Source organism: Carcharodon carcharias, chromosome 4, assembly GCF_017639515.1.
Source record: "Carcharodon carcharias isolate sCarCar2 chromosome 4, sCarCar2.pri, whole genome shotgun sequence".
NCBI lineage: Eukaryota > Metazoa > Chordata > Chondrichthyes > Lamniformes > Lamnidae > Carcharodon > Carcharodon carcharias.
The window spans coordinates 88,582,356-88,604,351 of record NC_054470.1 but is presented as its reverse complement, the minus strand read 5'-3'; the positions used below and the strand labels follow the sequence as shown (position 1 = coordinate 88,604,351).

Sequence of the window (21,996 nt, the reverse complement as noted above, 5' to 3'; positions counted from 1 at the left end):
AAAGGTAGTAATCTCTGGATTATGTCCGGTGCCAGGCGCTAGTGAGTATAGAAATAGGAGGTTAGCCCAGATGAATGCATGGCTGGAGAGATGGTGCAGGAGGAAGGGCGTTAGGTCCCTGGGACATTGGGGCCGTTTCTGGGGACGGTGGGACCTGTACAAGGCGGGCGGGTTGCACCTGAGCCGGAATGGGCCCAACACCCTTGCGGGGAGGTTTGTTAGTGCTGTTGGGGAGGGTTTAAACTAACTTGGCAGGGGGGATGGGGTCCTAAGAGGAGGTTAAGCGGGGGCAGAGGCTTAACCCCCGCAAAATTAGAACAGAGAGCAAGTGACTCTGGAAGGCGGATAAATTATAGGCCAGTTAAGGCACAAGGGGAGTTTGGCAAGGTTAGATGGTATTTATTTTAATGCAAGGAGTCTGACAAATAAGACAGATGAGTTGAGGGCACAAACTAACACATGGAAGTACAATGTTATTGCTGTCACAGAGACATGGTTGAGAGAGAGGCAGGGTTGGCAGCTCAATATTCCAGGATATAGAGTCTTCAGGCAAGACAAGGAAGGAGGTAAAATAGGAAGGAGTATCGCAATATTGATTAAGGAATCAATTACAGCAGTAAGGAGGGATGACATCTTAGAAGGCTCCTCAAATGAAGCCATATGGGTAGAACTGAAAAACAAAAAAGGAGCAATCACATTGCTGAAAGTGTATTATAGGCCCCCAAGCAGTCAGAGAGAAATAGAAGACCAGATATGTCGGCAAATTTCAGAGAATTGTAAAAATAATAGGGTAGTAATAGTGGGGGATTTCAACTTCCCCAACATTAACTGGGTTAGTCATAGTGTAATAGGTTTAGAGGGAGTGGAATTCTTAAAATGCATCCAGGAGAGCTTTTTAAGCCAGTAGGTAGAACGCCCTACAAGAGAGGGGGCGGTCCTGGACTTAATTTTAGGGAATGAATCCGGGCGAGTGGTAGAGGTATCAATGGGGGAGCATTTTGAAGATAGTAATCATAACTCCGTTAGATTGAAGGTTGTTATGGAAAAGGAAAAGGATGGGCCAGAAATCAGAGATCAAAATTGGGGGAAGGCTGATTTTAATAAGAGCAGATATGATTTGGCCAGAATGGACTGGGAGCAGCTACTTTTAGGTAAATCTACGTCAGAGCGGTGGGACTCATTCAAGAAGAAAATAGGGAGAATACAGGGCCAACATATTCCAGTAAAGGTAAAGGGTGGGACCAACAAATCCAGGGAACCCTGGATGTTGGGGGATATACAGGATTGGGTAAAGAGAAAAAGGGAGGCTTATGACAGAAACAGAGGGATCAAAATAGCAGAAGCCCAAGAGCAGTATAGAATGTGTTGGGGGGAAACTTAAAAAGGAAGTTAGGAGAGCAAAAAAGGGCCACGAGAAAACATTGGCAGGTAAAACAAAGGAAAATCCAAAGTTATTTTACAAGTACATTAAGAGTAAGAGGATAATGAGGGGATGAGTAAGGCCCATTAAGGATCATAGTGGTAATTTGTGTGTGGTTCCGGAAGACGTAGGTAGGGTTCTAAATGAATACTTTGTGTTGGTGTTCACAAGTGTGAGGGAAAGTGAGCGGTATGGAAATCAGGCAGAAGGACTGTGATATAATTAAAGAAATTAGCATTGAAAGGGAGGAGGTTCTAAGTGGTCTGGCAGGCTTAGAAGTATTTAAATCTCTAGACCCGGGATGAAAGGTATCCCAGGCTATTGACTGAGGCTAGGGAGGAGATAGCAGGGATGCTGGCAATAATTTTCAATACCTCTCCAGCCACAGGAGAGGTGCGAGAGGGCTGGAGGACAGCCAATGTGGCACCATTATTCAAGAAGGCAGGAAGGGATAAACCAGGGAACTACAGGCCAGTCAGTCTGCCTCAGCGGTGGGGAAACTATTGGAAGCAATTCTGAAGGACAGAATTAATCTACATTTGGAGAGGCAGGGATTAATCATGGTTTTGTTAAGGGGAGGTCATGTATGACCAATTTGGTTGAATTTTTCAAAGAGATGACCAGGTGTATAGATGAGGGCAATGCATTTGATGTAATCTACTTGGACTTCAGCAATATTTTTGATAAGGTCCCGCATGGGAGACTGATAACGAAGGTAAAGGCCCATGGGATCCAAGGCAATTTAGCAAATTGGATTCAGAATTGGCTGAGTCTCAGAAGCAGAGGGTGATGGTCGAGGGGTGTTTTTGTGAAAGGATGCCTGTGTCCAGTGGAGTTCCACAGGGATCGGTGTTGGGACCCTTGCCGTTTGTGATATCTATAAACGATTTAGACTTGAATGTAGGAGGGTTGATCAGTAAGTTCATGGAAGACATGAAAATTGGTGGGGTGGTAAATAGTGAGGAGGATAGCCTTAGATTACAGGAGGATATTGATGGACTGATCAGGTGGGCTAATCAGTGACAAATGGAATCTAATCCGGATAAGTGTGAGGTGATGCACTTGGGCAGGACAAACAAAGCACGGCAATACACGATGAATGGTAGGACCCTGGGAAGTACCGAGGATCAGAGGGACCTTGGTGTGCATGTCCACTGGTCCCTCGAGGTAGTGGGACAGGTAGATAAGGTGGTTAAGAAGGCATATGAGATACTTGCCTTTCTTAGCCGAGGCCTAGAATATAAGAGAGAGAGGTTATGCTGGAACTGTATAAAACGCTGGTTAGGCCACAGCCACAGTATTGCGTGCAGTTCTGGGATCCGCAATATAGGAAGGATGTGATTGCACTAGAGAGAGTGCAGAGGAGATTTACCAGGATGTTGCCTGGGCTGGACAGTTTTAGTTATGAGGAGAGATTGGATAGGCTGGGGTTATTTTCCCTGAAGCAGAGGAGACTGAGGGGGGACATGATTAAGCTGTATAAAATTATGAGGGGCATAGAAAGGGTAGACAGGAAGGAGCTTTTCCCCTTGGTGGAGGGATCAATAATCAGGAAGCATAGATTTAAAGTAAGCGGCAGGAGGTTTAGAGGGGATGTGAGGAGGAATGTTTTCATTCTGGGTGGTGGGAATCTGGAACTCACTGCCTGAAAGGGTGGTAGACGCAGAAACCCTCACAACATTTAAGAAGTGTTTGGATGTGCACTTGCGATGCCATGGCATACAAGGCTCTGGGCCTAGTGATGGAAAATGGGATTAGAATAGTTAGGTACATTTGACCAGAGCAGACTCGATGGGCCAAAGGGCCTTTTTCTGTGCTGTTGACGTCTATGACTAGATGATCACTTTCCCACTACTATATTTTACACAGTGTACACTGTACCTAAAGGAAAGCAAAGGCTTTTTTTTCCATTTTAGAAGTTATTTAGGATTATACGTACAGCTATTATCTGGTCACCAACATGTATTCTTCCATCCTGTTCAACTGCACTGCCTTGAGTGATGCTTTTCACAAAGATACCAGAGGGCTCTGTAAGTATAAACACATCAATGGAAATGTTCAGATATACATCTTTATGGAAATCTCAAAAAAATTCATGTTTAAATAACAGTGACTGCTAAAAAGCAGCTCATTTAGTATAAGATCAAATTCAGGTCATAAGATCATAGGAAATAGGAGCAGTTTACTGTACAGTTCAGTCCTATGAAATTGGCAAAAAGTGTAGTTTCAGAATCACCGGCAGTGAGATTTTAATACAAAATATGAATACTAAAACTCCAACTTGTCATACAAAGCCAACTCCTTTACTTACAATAAAACACACAAATTGGTATGACTGGTTTCTGCTTTTAATCATATTTTCAGGAGCAGATGGTTTTCTTTTTAGCAGAATACTAAACAACATTAAAGAAGAAACATGGAAATGTTAAAAATAAAGTGAATAGAAGAAACCAGCTTTAAATGTTAACAAACCTGTGTTCATGTGAAACAAAAACAGAATTACCTGGAAAAACTCAGCAGGTCTGGCAGCATCGGCGGACAAGAAAAGAGTTGACGTTTCGAGACCTCATGACTTTTCAACAGAACTGAGTGTTTAATTGACTGTCACTCCTCTTCAAGAAATGCCTACCTTGAAGAAGTTTTGCTCTTCTCTGCGACAAGATTTCTGTATCTCTCTTATTCACTCAGTTCTGTTGAAGGGTCATGAGGACTCGAAACGTCAACTCTTTTCTTCTCCGCCGATGCTGCCAGTTTTTCCAGGTAATTCTGTTTTTGTTTTGAATTTCCAACATCCGCAGTTTTTTGTTTTTATCTCTCTGTTTATGTGTATTTCCCTTTTGCTGGGTACAAGGTTACTTTGTAAGGGAGACTCAAGCTAAGGCTGCACAAGTACCTGTAGATAGTTTTGATTTATTTGACCCACCAAGTCTGCCTCTCTCAAATAAGTATTTAATGGAGAAAAAAATCACCCAAAAGTAAAGTGTCACGTAAATAATTCCCAAACTTTTATCTAACAAGGTGAGGGTAAAACTCTAAAATAAAAACGAGGTATTTATCCAGAAACCACTTGCTGTTTTTATTTCAAATTTCCAGCGCCCACAGTATTTTGCTTTTGGTAAAGATTTGGAATGTCATTAAGATGTATCAAGAAATTCATAACACAGAGCCAACGTCCCTGACTCCTCATTGAACAATTTCTCCTTAAACTTGTCTCACTTCCTCCAAATAAAAGGTGTGGCTATGGGCACCAGCATGGGCCCCAGTTATGCCTGTCTCTCTATGGGGTGTGTGGAACATTCCTTGTTCAAGTCCTACTCAGGCCCCCTCCCACAACTCTTTTTACAGTACATCGATGACTGTTTCAGTGCCATTTCATGTTCTTGCCTGGACCTTGAAAAATTTATAAATTTTGCTTCCAATTTCCACCACTCCATCACTTTCACCTGGCCCATCTCTGACATTTCCCTTCCCTTTCTTGATCTCTCTGCCTCAATTTCTGGCGGGTGATATTTATTGCAAGCCCACTGGAGTCGGGAGTCCACAGCTACTTGACTACAGCTTCTCACACCCTGCTTCCGGTAAGGACTCCATCCCATTCTCTCAGTTCTTTTACCTCTGTCGCATCTGTTCTGATGATGCCATTTTCCATATCAGTGCTTCTGTCATGCCTTCCTTCCTCCTTAATCGAGGTTTCCCATCCATGGTGCTTGACAGGACCCTCAACCGTGTCCGACCCATCTCCCACACCTCTGCCCTCACACCTTCCTCTCCCTCCCAGAACCGTGACAGGGTCCCTCTTGTCTTCACTTTTCACCCCACCAGCCTTCACATTCAAAGGATCATCCTCCGTCATTTCCACCAACTCCAGCATGATGCCACCACCAAACACATCACCACCACCAGCCCGCCCCCACCCCCGCTATTCTGTAGTGACTGTTTCCTCTGGGACACCTTGGTCCATTCCTCCATCACCCCCAACACCTCAATCTCCTCCCACGGCACCTTCCCATACAGTAGCACTGTGTGCTACCGGGCCTGTGTCACGCTGGGTGGGCCTTAATTGGCCTGTCCATGTAAAGTGGCAGCGCGCAGCTGATCGCAGGCAGTGATTGGCTCCGCGCCCGCCCATGCCCACTCGGCCTGCCCAACAGGCAGAAAATTCTGCCCATGTAAACAGATTTATTAATAATGCTAGTCTCATCTATTCATTTCATTTGTAACATATTAATGTTTCTTCTTTAATGCTATTCAGTATTCTGTATAAAGAACACCATCTGTTTCTGAAAATATGATTAAAAGCAGAAATCAGTCATACCACTTTATATGTTTTATTGTAAGTAAAGGGGTTGGCTTTGTATGAAGGTTATCAGCCCTGGCAAATTTGCGGCTGTGGTGCTGAGGACTTATGCTCCAGAACGAGCCAAACCCCTAGCAAGCTGTTCCAGTAATGATATCTACCTAATATTGCAGAAGATTGCCCAGGTATATTATGTCCACAAAAGAACGGCAAATCCAATTTAGCCAATTACTGTTCCATCAGTCCACTTTCAACCATCAGCAAAGTGATGGAAGGGTATCGGCATCAATACTATCAAGCACACACACACTTTTACCAATTACCTGCTCACCAATGCTCAGTTTGGCTTCCGCCAGGACCACGCAGTTCCCAACCTCATTACTTTATTGGTCTAAACGTGGACAAAAGAGCTGAATTTAAGAGGTGAGGTGAGAATGACTTCCCTTGACATCAAGGCAGCATTGGACAGAGGGTGGTGAAGTCAATAGAAATCAGGTGGAAAATTCTCTCCTGACTGGAGTCATACCTAGCAAAAATGTAAGTTAGGTGTAGTTGTTGGAGGTCAATAGTCTCAGCACCAGATCTTCAGGATAATGACCTAGACCAAACCGCTTTCAGCTACTTCATCAATAACCTTCCCTCTAATATGGTGAGACCTGTGGAAGTTCACTGATGTTTGTACAGTGTTCAGCACCATTTGCAACTTCTCAGATACTGAGACAGTCAGTGCCCACAAGTGACAAGAAATGGACAGCATTCAGACGTAAGCTGATTTGCACACACAACTGCCAGACACTGACCATCTCCAACAAGAGAGAATCTAACAATCCCCCCTTAACATTCATTAGCACTGGTATAGCTAAAACCCCTACTATCAACATTCTGAGGGTTACCATTGATCAAAACTTAAATGGACTAGCCATACAAATAGTGTGGCAACAAAAGCAGGACAGAGACTAGGAGTTCTGTGATAACTTGCTTCCTGACTCGCCAAAAACCTTTCCATCAATTAAATAACACAGTTCAGGCGTGTGATGAACTATTCTTCACTTGCTTAGATAAATGCAGCTCCAACAACACTCAAGAAGCTCAACATCATTCAGGACAAAGCAGCAAACTTCATCACCACCCTAATCACCACTATAGCTGCTATATCTACCATCTACATGATGCACTGGAGAAACTTGCCATACTTCCTCAACATCTTTCAAACTCATGACCTCTACTAACTAGAAGAACAAGGGTAATAGGTACACAGGAAGACCACTCCCTGCAAGTTACCCTCTAAGTTGCACATTATCTGATTTAAAAATATATCACCATTCCTTATTTCTGTGTCCTGGAACTTCCTCCCTAAAGGCACTGTGGGTGTACCTACACCACATGGACTACAATGGTTCAAGATATCCAGTCACCACCACCTTCTCAAGGGAAATTAGGAATGGGGAATAAATGCTGGCCTTGCCAGTGACACCAACATCCCATGAATGAAGAAAATGATATTGCAGTAAAGGTGGGCTTAATGATATTCCTTATTTAGAATGATCTCTAGGTGGCATGTAGCTTACAAAGTAATCTTCAAACCACAAAGAAAACAAACGTAAACAGTGAAACATGCTAGCTGAAAGGGAGTTATACAGTCGAATCCTACCTTCCAGTTCTTGGTCCATAGTCTTGTAGGTTCTGGCAACTTTCGTCCATCTGAAAACTTCTTCAGTATACCCGCTACATTTAAACCTAAATCAGTGACATATCCCACTAACAGCAAGAGACCTTGTATTAAGCCCTGGAGAAACTTGGCAGGCCCATTACTATACTTGCACGTCCTATTTCATTAAAACATATTATTCAGTCAGAATTATTCATTTAGCCTGTAAAGTACAAAACTGTATGAAGTGCAACAGCATTTTCTCTGAATTCAGAGGAAACCATTGTCACAGCTGATTACCAAGTAAATTTCACTGTATCGCCTTCAATGCAAGTATATAATTTCTTAAATATGGAGACCAAAATTGCACACAGTACTCCAGATGTGGAGATATATTAGCAAAAATTACCAAATATTATTGCCAAAAAAGTGAAGACAACAAAAAAAATGAAAAAATGTTCCACCTCATCATGGACACACTTCATTAGTACAATAAGCATCATCACAAAATAAACAAGATAGAACACAGTAAACACGGAACTACATTCGCTAAGGTTTTGTGGGAAATAAAACTTCAGACTTCGTGTGATGGAATTCTGATCTAAAAACAATCTAATTTCCTCTCAGAAGACTGAGAGAATGCAAGAAACAGGATCAGATAAAAGCAAAAAATTGCAGATGCTGGAAATCCAAAACAAAAACAAAAATACCTGGAAAAACTCAGCAGGTCTGGCAGCATCTGTGGAAAGGAGCACAGTTAACGTTTCGAGTCCGAATGACCCTTCAACAGAACTAAGTAAAAATAGAAAAGAGATGAAATATAAGTTGGTTTAAGGGGGGAGATGGGACAATAGGATCAGTATAGAAACAGATCATAAAAATTATTATAATACCTAAGTTTTTGTCTCCAACATAACCAGCGATGGTTATGCCTAGTCCATGAACATCTTTTGTAAGCTCCACATCGAATATTTCACCATCAACATCCTGATAGCAAACCGATTCAGGCTAATTAAAAAAAAACATCTTAAGTAGAATACTTATACTGAATTCTCTAGTCCAACTAGTTTCAACTCTGCTAAATAAAGTACAATTATGCCATAATTACTGAGATCAAAGGAAAAATACTGTAGGCACTGGAAATCTGATATTGAAACAGAAAATGCTAGAAATGCTCAGCAGGTCTAGCAGTATCTGTGGAGGAAAAAAAAGAGTTCACGTTTCAGGTCAATGACCTTCCATCAGAACAAAATGAACGCTATTGAATGTTAGTTTTATTAGTTCTCATTGAAACATGAACTCTGTTTCTCTGTCTATAGATATTGCAGGCCTGCCATGTATTTCCAACAATTTCTATTTCATTTAGGTCAGAGTCTAGTCAAGAAAAAATTGCCCCTTGTATACTAAAGTGGGCCACATTAAACCTCCATACTGAGAATTACTTTTTAAATTACAGCGACTTGTATTGGTTTCATTTCTTTTCCTCTTCTAGGCTGCATATCATCTTCCTTTTGTCAGTATCAATCTAGTGAGGTGCCAGAATTTTACTTGCTCCACTATTGGTAGCTAGTCCCTAAACTTTATAATTCCTTCCCTAAATCTCTCTCACTCTCTCTCCTCCTCATTTAAAATTATTCTTAAAACCTACTTAATTGGCCAAGCTTTTGGTCATCTGCTCTAATATCTCCTTTTAAGGCTCTGTGCCAAATTTTATTTGATAATACTCTTATGAAGTAACTTGGGACATTTATAACATTAAATGTGCTATAGAAATGCAAGTTGTTATTGAATGCGATCGGAGTAACTGCAGGGAAACATCCGGCCTCTTAATTGGGCCACCTCCAATGGCAGGACTGAGACTAGAAACTCAACACAGTTGTTAAGTGCAGGAATTGTAGCACATCTGTAAATTAGCTTCCAAATATTCTCAGCAGAAAATGTGGATAAAGGTATTTCACATTATTTTCAATTCTATTTTAATTTTCCAAAACTCCCTAAATTGGGGAAAGGTTCCATTAGATTGGAAGGTAGCAAATATAACTCCATTATTCAAAAAGGGATGGATACAGAAAGCAGGAACCTACAGGCCAGTTAGCTTAACATTTGTCATAGGGAAAATGTTAGAAGCTATTATTAAAGAAGCTAGAGCAGGGCACTTGGATATGTTCAAGGTAATCAGACAGAGTTAGCAAGGTTTGTGAAAGGGAAATCGTGTTTAACCAACTTACTGGAGTTCTTTGACAGAGTCACATGTGCTGTGGATCAAGAGAAACCGGTGAATGTACTGTACTTAGATTTCCAGAAGGCATTTGATAAAGAGCCACATCAAAGATTATTGCAGAAAATAAAAGCTCATGATATAGGGGGTAACACACTGGCATGGACAGAAGATTGGCTGGTTAACAGGAAGCAGACAGTAGGCATAAATAGGTCTTTTTCAAGTTGGCAAGATGTAACGGGTGGTGTACCACAGGATCAGTGCTAGGACTTCAACTGTTTGCAATTATATAAAGGACTTGGATGAAGGAATGGATGAAATGGATGCCAAATTTGCTGGTAATACAAAGATAGATAGGAAAGTAATTTGTGAAAAGGACATAAGGAGGCTACAAAGGGATATAGATAGGTTAAGTGAGCAGGCAAAGATCTGGCAAATGAAGTATAATGGGGGAAAATGTGAAATTGTCCATTTTGACAGGAAGAATAAAAACAAAGCTTATTATTTAAATGGTGAGAGATTGCAGAGCTCTCAGATGCAGAGGGATCTGGGTGTCTAAGTGCATGAATCGCAAAAGTGTAGTGTGCAGGTACAGCAAGTAACTAAAAAAGCTAATAAAACGTCATCATTTATTGCGAGGGGAGTTGAATACAGAAGTAGGGAGGTTATGCTTCAGTTATATAGAGCGCTTGTGAAACCACATCTGGAGTACTGTGTCCAGTATTGGTCACCTTATTTAAGGAAGGATGTAACTGCGTTGGAAACAATTCAGAGAAGGTTTACCAGACTAATACCAGGAATGGATAGGTTGTCTTATGAGGAAAGGTTGGACATGGTTGGCTTGTATCCACTGGAGTTTAGAAGAGTAAGTGAGGACTTGATTGAAACATATAAGATCTTAAGGGAACTTGACAGGGTGAAGTGAAAAGGATGTTTCCTCTTGTGGGAGAATCTAGAACTGGGGGTCACTGTTTAAAAATAAGGGGTCACCCATTTAAAACAGAGATGAGACAAAATTTTTTCACTCAGAGGGTTATGAATCTCTCTACCTGATAAGGCAGTAGAAGCAGAATCTTTCAATTTTTTTTAAGGTAAAGGTGGATAGATTCTTGATAAGCAAGGGGGTGATAGGCTATCTGGGTAGGCGGGATACAGATTTGAGGTTACCATCAGATCAACCATGATCTTATTAAATGGCGGAGCAGGCTCTAGGGACCAAATGGCCTACTCCTGTTCCTTGTTCATATTGGCATATGCTAAGATGCTATGGAAAAAGTTATAATGAAGTGACAAAATACACTCAGCAATTTCCATTTTAATTAGTTTACACAAAGTGTACAACCTCCAGCCCTCAGCTCTTACAGTACATATGTATCAATGTGTCCATAATACATCAACTCCTAAGGTTTTCATTCTTGCACAAGATGGATTATGTGCCCAAAATGATTGAAAACAAATGGAGTCGAGGTAAATACAAATCAAAAATGCTGGACATTATTAGCAGGTTTGGCAACATCTATGGAAAGAAAAACAGAGTTAACGACTCACGTTGGTGATTCTTCATCAGAACTGGGAGTGTCAGAGATAGGATCGTTCTAAACCAGGCAGTAAAAAGTGGAAGGGAAGAAAAGATCAAACTGGAAGGTCTGAGATGAGGTGGAAGGTGGAAAAAAATTAAATGCCAAAAGCGATAAGCAGGCAAAGTAAATATAGATGGTTAGAAGGCAAGAAACAAAAGAAGTATAAATGGGAATGCAGAATTACCAGCAAAAGCTGTGCAAAGAACAAAGGGCAGAGGCTATGGTCTGAAATTGGTGAACTCAACATTAGAATCCTTAACAAAAACAGAATTACCTGGAAAAACTCGGTAGGTCTGGCAGCATCGGCGGAGAAGAAAAGAGTTGATGTTTCGAGTCCTCATGACCCTTCAACAGAACTGATTTTTCTTTACAATGAGAGGGGTGAAATATAAGCTGGTTTAAGGTTGGGAGGGGGGTGGGGGGGGGTAAGAAGTGGAGCGGTGGGGCAGACACTTCCTCCTACCTCTCCTTGGACCATCACCCCACCACTGAACATCAAGCCATTGTTTCCAGGACTGTCACTGACCTCATCTCCTCTGGGGATCTTCCTCCCACAGCTTCCAACCTGATAGTTGCCCAACCTCGGACGGCCCTCTTCTACCTCCTACCCAAAATCCACAAACAGAACCGTCCCGGTAGACCGATCGTGTCAGCTTGCTCCTGCCCCACAGAACTCATTTCTCGTTATCTTGACTCCCTTCTCTCTCCCCTTGTCCAGTCCCTTCCCACCTACATCCGTGATTCCTCTGACAACTTACGTCACATCAACAATTTCCAGTTCCCTGGCCCCAACCGCTTCCTCTTAACCATGGACGTCCAATCCCTCTACACCTCCATCCCCCACCAGGATGGTCTGAGGGCCCTTAGCTTCTTCCTCGAACAGAGGCCCGAACAATCCCCATCCACCACTACTCTCCTCCGTCTGGCTGAACTTGTTCTCACACTGAACAATTTCTCCTTCAACTCCTCTCACTTCCTCCAAATAAAAGGTGTGGCTATGGGTACCCGCATGGGCCCCAGCTATGTCTGTCTCTTTATGGGGTATGTGGAACTTTCCTTGTTCCAGTCCTACTCCGGCCCCCTTCCACAACTCTTTCTCCGGTACTTCGGTGCTGCTTCATGCTCTCGTCGGGACTTGGAAAAGTTTATTAATTTTGCTTGCAATGTCCATCCTTCCATCATTTTCACGTGGTCCATCTCTGACACTTCCCTTCCCTTCCTTGACCTCTCTGTCTCAATCTCTGGTGATAGACTGTCCACCAATATCCATTACAAGCCTACCGACTCCCACAGCTACCTCGACTACAGCTCCTCACACCCCGCTTCCTATAAGGACTCCATCCCATTCTCTCAGTTCCTTCGCCTCCGTCACATCTGTTCCGATGACGGTACCTTCAAAAACAGTTCCTCTGACATGTCCTCCTTCTTCCTTAACCGAGCTTTTCCACCCACGGTCGTTGACAGGGCCCTCAACTGTGTCCGGCCCATCTCCCGCGCATCCACCCTCAACGCCTTCTCCTCCCTGCCAGAAACATGATAGGGTCCTCCTTGTCCTCACTTATCACCCCACCAGCCTCCGCATTCAAAGGATCATCCTCCGCCATTTCCGCCAACTCCAGCATGATGCCACCACCAAACACATCTTCCCTTCACCCCTCCTGTCGGCATTCCGTAGGGATCGTTCCCTCCGGGACACCCTGGTCCTCTCCTCCATCACCCCCTACTCCTCAACCCCCTCCTATGGCACCTCCGCATGCCCATACAAACGATGTAACACCTGCCCCTGCACTTCCTCTCTCCTCACCGTCCAAGGGCCCAAACACTCCTTTCAAGTGAAGCAGCATTTCACTTGCATTTCCCCCAACTTAGTCTACTGTATTCATTGCTCCCAATGCGGTCTCCTCTACATTGGAGAGACCAAACGTAAACTGGGCGACCACTTTGCAGAACACCTGCGGTCTGTCCGCAAGAATGACCCAAACCTCCCTGTCGCTTGCCATTTAAACACTCCACCCTGCTCCCTTGCCCACATGTCTGTCCTTGGCCTGCTGCATTGTTCCAGTGAAGCCCAACGCAAACTGGAGGAACAGCACCTCATCTTCCGACTAGGCACTTTACAGCCTTCCGGACTGAATAGTGAATTCAACAACTTTAGGTCATGAGCTCCCTCCTCCATCCCCATCCCCTTTCTGTTTCTTTCCCCTTCCTTTTGTTTTTTTTCCAATAATTTATATAGATTGTTCTTTTCCCACCTATTTCCATTATTTTTAAATCTTTTATGCCCCCCCACTAGAGCTATACCTTGAGTGCCCTACCATCCATTAATTAGCACATTTGTTTAGATAATATCACCAACTTCAACACCTCTGTGTTCTTTTGTTCCTTTGTCTGTGACATATTTTGATGATCTGCGCCTATCACTGCTTGCTTGTCCCTACAACAACACCCCCCCTCCACTTCTCTCCCTCCCCCACCTTAAACCAGCTTATATTTCACCCCTCTCATTGTAAAGAAAAATCAGTTCTTTTGAAGGGTCATGAGGACTCGAAACGTCAACTCTTTTCTTCTCCGCCGTGCTGCCAGACCTACTGAGTTTTTCCAGGTAATTCTGTTTTTGTTTTGGATTTCCAGCATCCGCAGTTTTTTTTGTTTTTATCTCATTAGAATCCCTAAGGCCTGGTCGAAAGATGAGGTGCTGTTTCCCTTTGAATCTCATTGCAACCTCAAGGAATCCCCGCATTTCACTACATGGTTTAAAAACTACATTTCTGAGCACTCCCAGGTCTAACAAAGGATTACCGACCTTAAACATTAACGCTGTTTCTCTCTGCATGGATGTTGCCAGACCTGTTGAGGGATTCCAGCACATTTTGTTTTTATTTCAGATTTTCAACATTCATAGTATTTTTGTTGTGTGCTTAGACAGAGGGTTTAGGTGAAAATTTAACTTAAACATGTCTCAAATTCTCAGTCGATGTATTCAATTGTGATTCAAAGCCTGTTGGGCAAAATGTACTTATCCCACAGAAGACCATTAAATAGAAAATATTTTTCTCACTCTCTGTTCAGGAGAAAACCAGATACCATACTTGCCTCTTCTGCTACAGGAGGTATAGACGGTAAAGCAGGAAGTCCTTGAGGGCCAGCAGGCAAGGAGTCTTCCATGGCTCCTCTAGCAATCACCAATTTGACTCGATTCCCACACTGCCTCAGCACCTGAGCCACTTGCTCACTACCCATTCCAAGCAGGTCTGTGTCACCTATCTTTAGAATGTGGTCGCCACTTTGAAGTCGCCCATCCTTTAATCATAAATGGAGGATAACATTATGTGTGATGGACACAGACTATCTGAAAATATCAATTACAAGCTTTGTTCTTTGTCAGTTTGTTCCTGAAAGTTTATTTCTCTACATTAACAATGTTGCATGAAATATGCTGAAAGCCAGATAACCACCTTGAAATGGATGCCCTCCTGGAAGGATTCAGGAAACAGAGCAACGCTTCATACGGGTTTACAGTCACCAAAATGAAAGACAAAATAATAAGTCTGACAATCAGCTATGATCTGAAACCAGGAGGCATTTAAATAGCTGAATTAGCACCACAAAACTAAGGCAGCTATTAGCTGAAAATCTTGTTGAGAAACGAAGCAGGACAAGAACATGAGAGCCAGGTAACTCTGGGAATCAGTAGAAAAGGGCACACTGAGTAGGGTTTATGGCCACTATCCACAAGAAGAAATGATAACAAGGACGGATACAGGAAAAAAAATGTGCAACTGGAAAAGACGCTAGGAGAAATCCGCTATGCCAACAACCGCGTTCCACATGACAAGCACTAGCCTTGAGTACGCATGCAAATAAAGTCCGCCCTGCTAACAGCTTAAACGTTCACACTGGAGAATGTTAAGCAGAAAGACTAAATTACTTATAGCTCTACCATGGTGGGAGGGGGCGTGGTTAGCTGAGTTGGCTAGACGGCTAGGGTGTGGATCAGACTATAAGACATAGGAGCAGAAGTAAGCCATTCGGCCCATCGAGTCTGCTCCGCCATTCAATCAGATCATGACTGATCTGATAATCCTCAATTCCACTTTCCTGTCTTTCCCCATAACCCTTGATTCCCTTACTGATTAAAAATGTCTATCTCAGCTTTGAATATACTTAACAACCAAGACTCTACAGTCCTTTGCAGTAAAGGATTCCACAGATTCACTGTTCTCTGGGAGAAGAAATACCTCCTCATCTCTGTCTTAAATGGGTGACTCCTCACTGAGATTATGCCCTCTGGTCCTAGACTCTCCTGCAAGGGGAAGCAACCTCTCAGCAACCCTGCCAAGGCCCCTAAGAATCTTATGCATTTCAATCAGATTGCATCTCATTCTTCTAAACTCCAATGAGTACAGGCCCAACCTACTCAACCTCTCCTCTTAAGAAAATCCCTCCACACCCGGGATTAAACTAGTGAACCTTCTCTGGACTGCCTCCAATGCCAGTAAATCTTTCCATAGATAAGGGGACCAAAACTGTTCACAATATTCTAGGTGTGGTCTAACTAGTGCCTTGTATAGTTTTAGCAAGACTTCCCTATTTTTACATTCCATTCCCTTTGAAATAAAGGCCAACATTCCATTTGCCTTCCCTATTACCTGTTGAACTTGTGATTTTTGCGTTTTTGTGAACTAGTCTTTTGTGATTCATGCACGAGGACCTCCAAATCCCCGTGCTGCAAATTTCTGCAGTCTTTCTCCATTTAAATAATATTCAGCTCCTCTATTCTTCCTACCAAAGTGCATAACCTCACATTTTCTCACATTATACTCCATCTGCCAAATTTCTGCCCACTCAGTTAACCTGTCTATATCCTTCTGTAGACTCCTTGTGTCATCCTCACCACTTACTTGTCTTCCCACCTACTTTTTTGTCATCCGCAAACTTAGCGATAGTACATTCACTTCCCTCATCTAAGCCATTGACATATATTGTAAATAATTGTGGTCCCCCTTATCCAAACTCTCTGTCTTCTATTAGTTAGTCGATCCTCTATCCATGCTACTATATTACCCCCAACACCAAGGGCTCTTATCTTATTAAGTAGCCTTATGTGCAGTACCTTATCGAATGCCTTTTGGAGATCCAAATACATTACATCTACTGTTCCCCTTTATCTATCCTGCTTGTTACCTCCTCAAAGAATTCTAAGAAATTTGTCAGGCATCATTTCCCCTTCATAGTCATAGTGACTCTGCTTGATTATGTATTTCTAAATGCTCTTTCACAACCTTTATAATAGACTCCAACATTTTCCCAATGACAGATGTTAAGCTAAATGGCCTATAGTTAATTGTTTTTTTTTGTCTCCCTTTTTGAATAAGGGTGTTACACTGGCAGTTTTCCAATCCTCTGGAACTAAGTTGGCTACTTATATATACTTCTAACACAAAAGACCTAGCTGAGTCACTTAATGAGGATCCAGTTTCAGCTGATTCTTAATAAGCTGCTCTTTCACTTGAACCCTTGAAAAAACCGTGCTTAAGGGTGGCAACTACAGAATTTAAACTGTAGATTTCAGTTTAATGCCAACTACAAACTAAATTAGTTATGTACAAAATAAAAATTTAGACTTTCTTGCCCAACAACTGCACGCACTCAGATAAAAGCAAAAAACTGCGGATGCTGGAAATCCAAAACAAAAATAAAAATACCTGGAAAAACTCAGCAGGTCTAGCAGCATCTGCATAGAGGAACACAGTTAACATTTCGAGGAAGAGTCATATGGACTCGAAATGTTAACTGTGTTCCTCTCTGCAGATGCTGCCAAACCTGCCGAGTTTTTCCAGGTATTTTTGTTTTTATTACTGCACGCACTCAGTCTTCTTAGACTTTCTTACCCAACAACTGCACGCACTCAATCCTCCAATGCCAAAAGCACAGGATTCGATCCCCGTTCTGATTGAGATAGACTCGGGGCCTGACTCCTCGTCCTACCCACAGTAAAAAAATCCCTGCACTTGCCATGGTTTGGTGAATAATCTTCAAGGGCCTGTCTTCAGGCAGAGAACTCAAGAAGTTTGACCATAAAAGAACTAAAGTATGAAATAATTGGTGCGAAGGTTAAAACTTTAGATGTATGATGTAATTACAAATAGGCAGTACAGCTGACAAGCTGCAGGCACAGCAGCAATTTTTAAATATGCTTCACACAAGGTGCTTGACATTGTCCCTGCTTTGTGTATTACATATAAACTTGTCCTACAATCAGCAGAGATATTTAATCAGCAATAATCTGGAGGAGGAAGTCCTAAGTATCTTTAGTCACAAACTATTAACAAGACCACCATAGTAATCATTGGCTGCAAGAGTATCAAGTGAGAGAGAAATAATGAAGCTGAAGTAGTAATATTAAGTTCATGTAGTTGAACTGAGTAATTTGTCACACAGACACCCACAGATACATGGAAAGCAGTGCCTAAAGGTAGTTACTTGAGGTTGAATTTTGACATTTGTTTTTGTCTTGCGAAAGAAAGAACAGATTGCTTTCACAGCCAGTGTCCCAAAACAGTCAGCAGCTTATAGTGCCCAGATATAAAAACAAAAATCTGCAGATGCTGGAAATCCAAAACAAAAACAGAAAAAGAAATACCTGGAAGAACTCAGCAGGTCTGGCAGCATCGGTGGAGAAGAGCACAGTTGACATTTTGAGTCCTCATGACCCTTCAACAGAACTAAGTAAAAATAGGAAAGGGGTGAAATATAAGCTGGTTTGTGGGGGGGGGGGTGGAATAGTGGGGGGTTTTGTTGGGACAAGCAGCCAAAGGAGGAGATAACCAAAAGATGTCACAGACAAAAAAACAAAGAGGTGATGAAGGTGGTGATATTATCTAAAGGAATGTGCTAAGTAGGAGTAGAGAGCAGGACAAAAAAGGTACAAATAGCTCTAGTGGAGGTGGGGTGAAATAATACTAAAAGGGCATAAAAGGTATAGATACACAATGGGTGGAAATACATTTAAAAATAATGGAAATAGGTGGGAAAAGAACAATCTATATAAATTATTGGAAAAAACAAAAAGGAGAGGGAAGAAACGGAAAGGGGGTTGGGATGGAGGAGAGAGTTAAAGATCTAAAATTGTTGAACTCAATATTCAGTCCGGAAGGCTGTAAAGTGCCTAGTCAGAAGATGAGGTGCTGTCCCTCCAGTTTGCGTTGAGCTTCACTGGTACAATGCAGCAAGCCAAGGACGGACATGTGGGCATGAGAGCAGGATGGAGTGTTGAAATGGCAAGCGACAGAGAGGTCTGGGTAATGCTTGCGGACAGACCGAAGGTGTTCTGCAAAGCGGTCACCTAGTCTGCGTTTGGTCTCTCCAACGTAGAGGAAACCGCATTAGGAGCAACGAATGCAGTTGACTAAGTTGAGGGAAGTGCAAGTGAAATGCTGCTTCATTTGAAAGGGCCCTTGGACGGTGAGGAGACAGGAAGTGAAGGGGCATGTGTTGCATCTTCCGCATTTGCATGGGGAGGTGCCGTGGGAGGGGGTTGAGGAGTAGGGGGTGATGTACCAAGGTGTCACGGAGGGAACGATCCCTACTGAATGCCGCCAGGGGAGGGTGAAGGGAAGATGTGTTTGGTGGTAGCATCATGCTGGAGTTGGCGGAAATGGCGGAGGATGATCCTTTGACTGCAGAGGCTGGTGGGGTGATAAGTGAGGACAAGGGGGACCCCTTGATTTGAAAATTTGAGGAAGTAGCACAGGATAATTCACAATGCGCCGATCGGGGAAGCCAGTGGTGAAACAGAGACAGGAACAGGAGTAGGCCATTCAGCGCCTCAATCCTACTCCGCCATTCTATTAAAACATGGTTGATTTGGACACCATGCAAACATGAAGTTGCGAGAAAATTGGGCAAAGATTTAGGTGGCCACAATATGTTCAAGAACTTGACCAGAAAGGGAAGCTGGAAGTCGAGTGGCAGTTTACAAGGGCAGAAAGGTCGAGGGTGGGTTTTTGAAGAGGAGACTGATGATGACAGATTTGAAAGGGATTACCAATGATTAGGGAACTGTTAATAATGTCAGCTAACTAGGGAGGGCCAGTAAGGGAGGTTAAATGATCTGCAATTTAGTTGAAGTCAGGCTGAAAGAGCAAAATGTGGGTGTCATGGACAAGATGAGCTTGCAGAGGGTATGAGAAGACTTAGAAGATAATTTATACCAAGATGAGTGTTCAGGGCTAGGGCTGAAAGGAAACTTGGAGGAAGCTTAGTTTGGTGGCCAAGAGGTGCCCACAGACTGAATGGGTGGACTCAAGTATAGTGACAAAAAAAGCAATGAGCCTTTCACATTTGTTTTTGGAGGTGAAGATAGAAGGAACAGGGGAGAAAGATTTATGTAGATAGTTAGCAATGGAAAAAGGTTGAGATTATTTTGCAGTCCAGGATGATCCAGGAGTAGTGAGCAGTGTTGGCAGAAGAGAGCAAAGCCTAGTTAGTGCTGGCTGAGGTCTAGCCAGATATGATGACTAAACCAGTTGTGTGCCATAAATGTTCAAACTTACATCCATTGGATCTAAGAGAGTGAAGATGGAGACTGTACAAAGAAGAGCGAGGAGGGTGGGATAGAGGAAGGATTTACTGGAAACAAGGGCATCAAAGGTGGAAGTGGTGCTGTGATTGACCAAATTGGTAGCAACAGAGGTATTGCGGCGAACAGAAGGTGGAAGATTAGATAATTGGGAGTCTGAAAGTGCCATTTTTAAATGATTTGGGGAAGAGTTTTTTTTTAACAGAAGTAGATGCAGAAGTAGGGGCTGAAAGAAGGTTGTGTGTCATGAGGGATAAAAGGAAATGATTAGAGGTGTCTACAATTGAGATGATAAGAGGTCACATGAGGCGTGACTATTAATATGGGTAGGAAAATTTATATGGATGGAGAGGTTAAAGGGGCACAGACAGGCAGTGAACTCAGAGGAAAGAGGGCAAAGTAAGTCAAGTTGGAGTTAAAAAGGATGGGATGTTACTCAGTGCTAAGAGTGAAAAGCAGTAAAAAATTTGTGGAAAACTTGCTGTGGAGCTGGGGGTGGGGGGGCAATACTAAGACAAGGAGACAGAAGAGGAAAGCCCAAAGAGTGGTAAAGGAAAAAGAAAACGAGAAACTGGACCGGTAGGCAAAATGTGCAAGCAAATGGAAACCGAGGTTATACAGGCATGACAAAGATTAGGATAGATAGGTTCTGGCTGCAAATGGAGAATAGAGAGAAAATAAAACCAAGTCCAAAGTTAAAGTCAGAGATGTCATTGTAGGATGAAGTTAACTTGTAGGCTGAGACACCGATAAACTGATGACAAGTCAGTCTTCTTTGCTCCAGCTTTGTTTAGCAGTTAATCCCACATTGTCACTTTCACCACCTTGCTCCACTGAGGCTTCTGATCTTTGAACTCTATGGGGAGGCCTCTTGCAAAGTGAAGTTATGAAGCATGCTGATTGAAGTTACATGTGAAATTCTGCGAGTATTGTAACTGATCAATCAAGATTTGTTAAGCATGGTTTTACACCCCCAAGGTATATTCAATAACCCTTCTGGCTTTAGGATGAACTTTTTTGCATCTGTGCTCTGCATCTGCTAATGATCAACATGTGAGTATCATGGTTTCAGATGTCATAATGCCACTCTTCCTTCCCCTTTCAAACAAAGATAACAAAAAATTATTGTCTTAAAATCTGACAGAGATTCTTTATTGTCTTGATGTCTCTGTGGAGAAAGAGGCAAGTTGAACAAATCCACATTTGCTGATCTGGGCGTGGATATTACTTAGAAGAAAATGCCTCACAATGGTTTATGCTGATTGCGCATGAAACACTGTTTTGTTAAGACCAAAGATTTGACAAACATCTATACCATTTACCAACTCTCCAAAAGAGTCAGAGAAACTATGGCCAGAATTTTTACCTTGATGGGCAGGCGGGCCCTACCATACTCTGCCGCCGAAACGTGGCCCGCCGCTATTTTGAGTGGGTGGGCCAATTAAGGCCTGCCCAATGGCCTGCGCGGGGGGGTGGAGGGATTCCCCATCTGTCAAAGTGCGCTCTTTCACACATGTGCGCGAAAGAGCGCACATTTCCCTGAGACTAAGTGCTGTCTCAGGGAGATTGCTGACAGTATAAAAATCTTTAAAAATAGAAAAATATTAAAATTAATATGTCCCCGTCATGTGACAATGTCACACGGGATGGGACATGTTAATAAGAAGCACTTAAACTTTATTGAAGTTTTCAAAAACAGACATGAAACCTGACCCCGCCAGTGGATGAGGTTTCATGTATTATCAGAAGCCCGCTGGGGCTCCTGGCCTGCCCGCCCAACTTAAGATGGGGTGTTTAACAAGCTTAATTATCCTGTCAATAGCCTTAATTGGCCATTGACAGGTCGGAGGGTGGACCGCTGATTTTGCTGTCCACCCGCCTTCCTCAATATTTAAGTGGACCGGGTTGATGTTGGGGGTTCCTCCCGCGTCATTTTCCTGTCGGCGAGCAGGTCCCACTCCCAAATCACCAAGGGGAAAATTCTGCCCGATATGTAAGAGTTTATGAAACACATGGGGCAGGATTTTCTGGCTGGCAGGTGGGCAGAGTGGGAGCGCACGCGATCGCTGCCTGTGATCAGGTCAGTGCTGCCATTTTACACGGGCAGGCCAATTAAGGCCCGCCCAGCATGAATTGCGGCTCCTGAGGACAGCAGAAGTGGACGGGTGGCGGGACTGCAATGACTGCTGAGTCCAATGGCAACCCAGGTTGGTGCCCATCCATCCACTGTGAGCAGGGAGGTCCGAAGCGAC

General features: G+C 43.0%; 1 protein-coding gene across 4 annotated transcripts in view; it reads right to left on the bottom strand.

The window, feature by feature from the left end:
• LOC121276887 (multiple PDZ domain protein) overlaps positions 1-21,996 on the bottom strand; it is a 413,889-nt gene that overhangs the window by 297,144 nt on the left and 94,749 nt on the right. For all 4 annotated transcript variants that reach the window (XM_041185496.1, XM_041185497.1, XM_041185495.1 and 1 more), the window contains exons 9-11: positions 14,257-14,463; positions 8,259-8,373; positions 3,360-3,448 (exon numbers count right to left, since the gene is read on the bottom strand). In XM_041185496.1, coding sequence (XP_041041430.1) covers positions 3,360-3,448; positions 8,259-8,373; positions 14,257-14,463 — 411 coding nt within the window. The remainder of the gene's footprint in view (positions 1-3,359; positions 3,449-8,258; positions 8,374-14,256; positions 14,464-21,996) is intronic.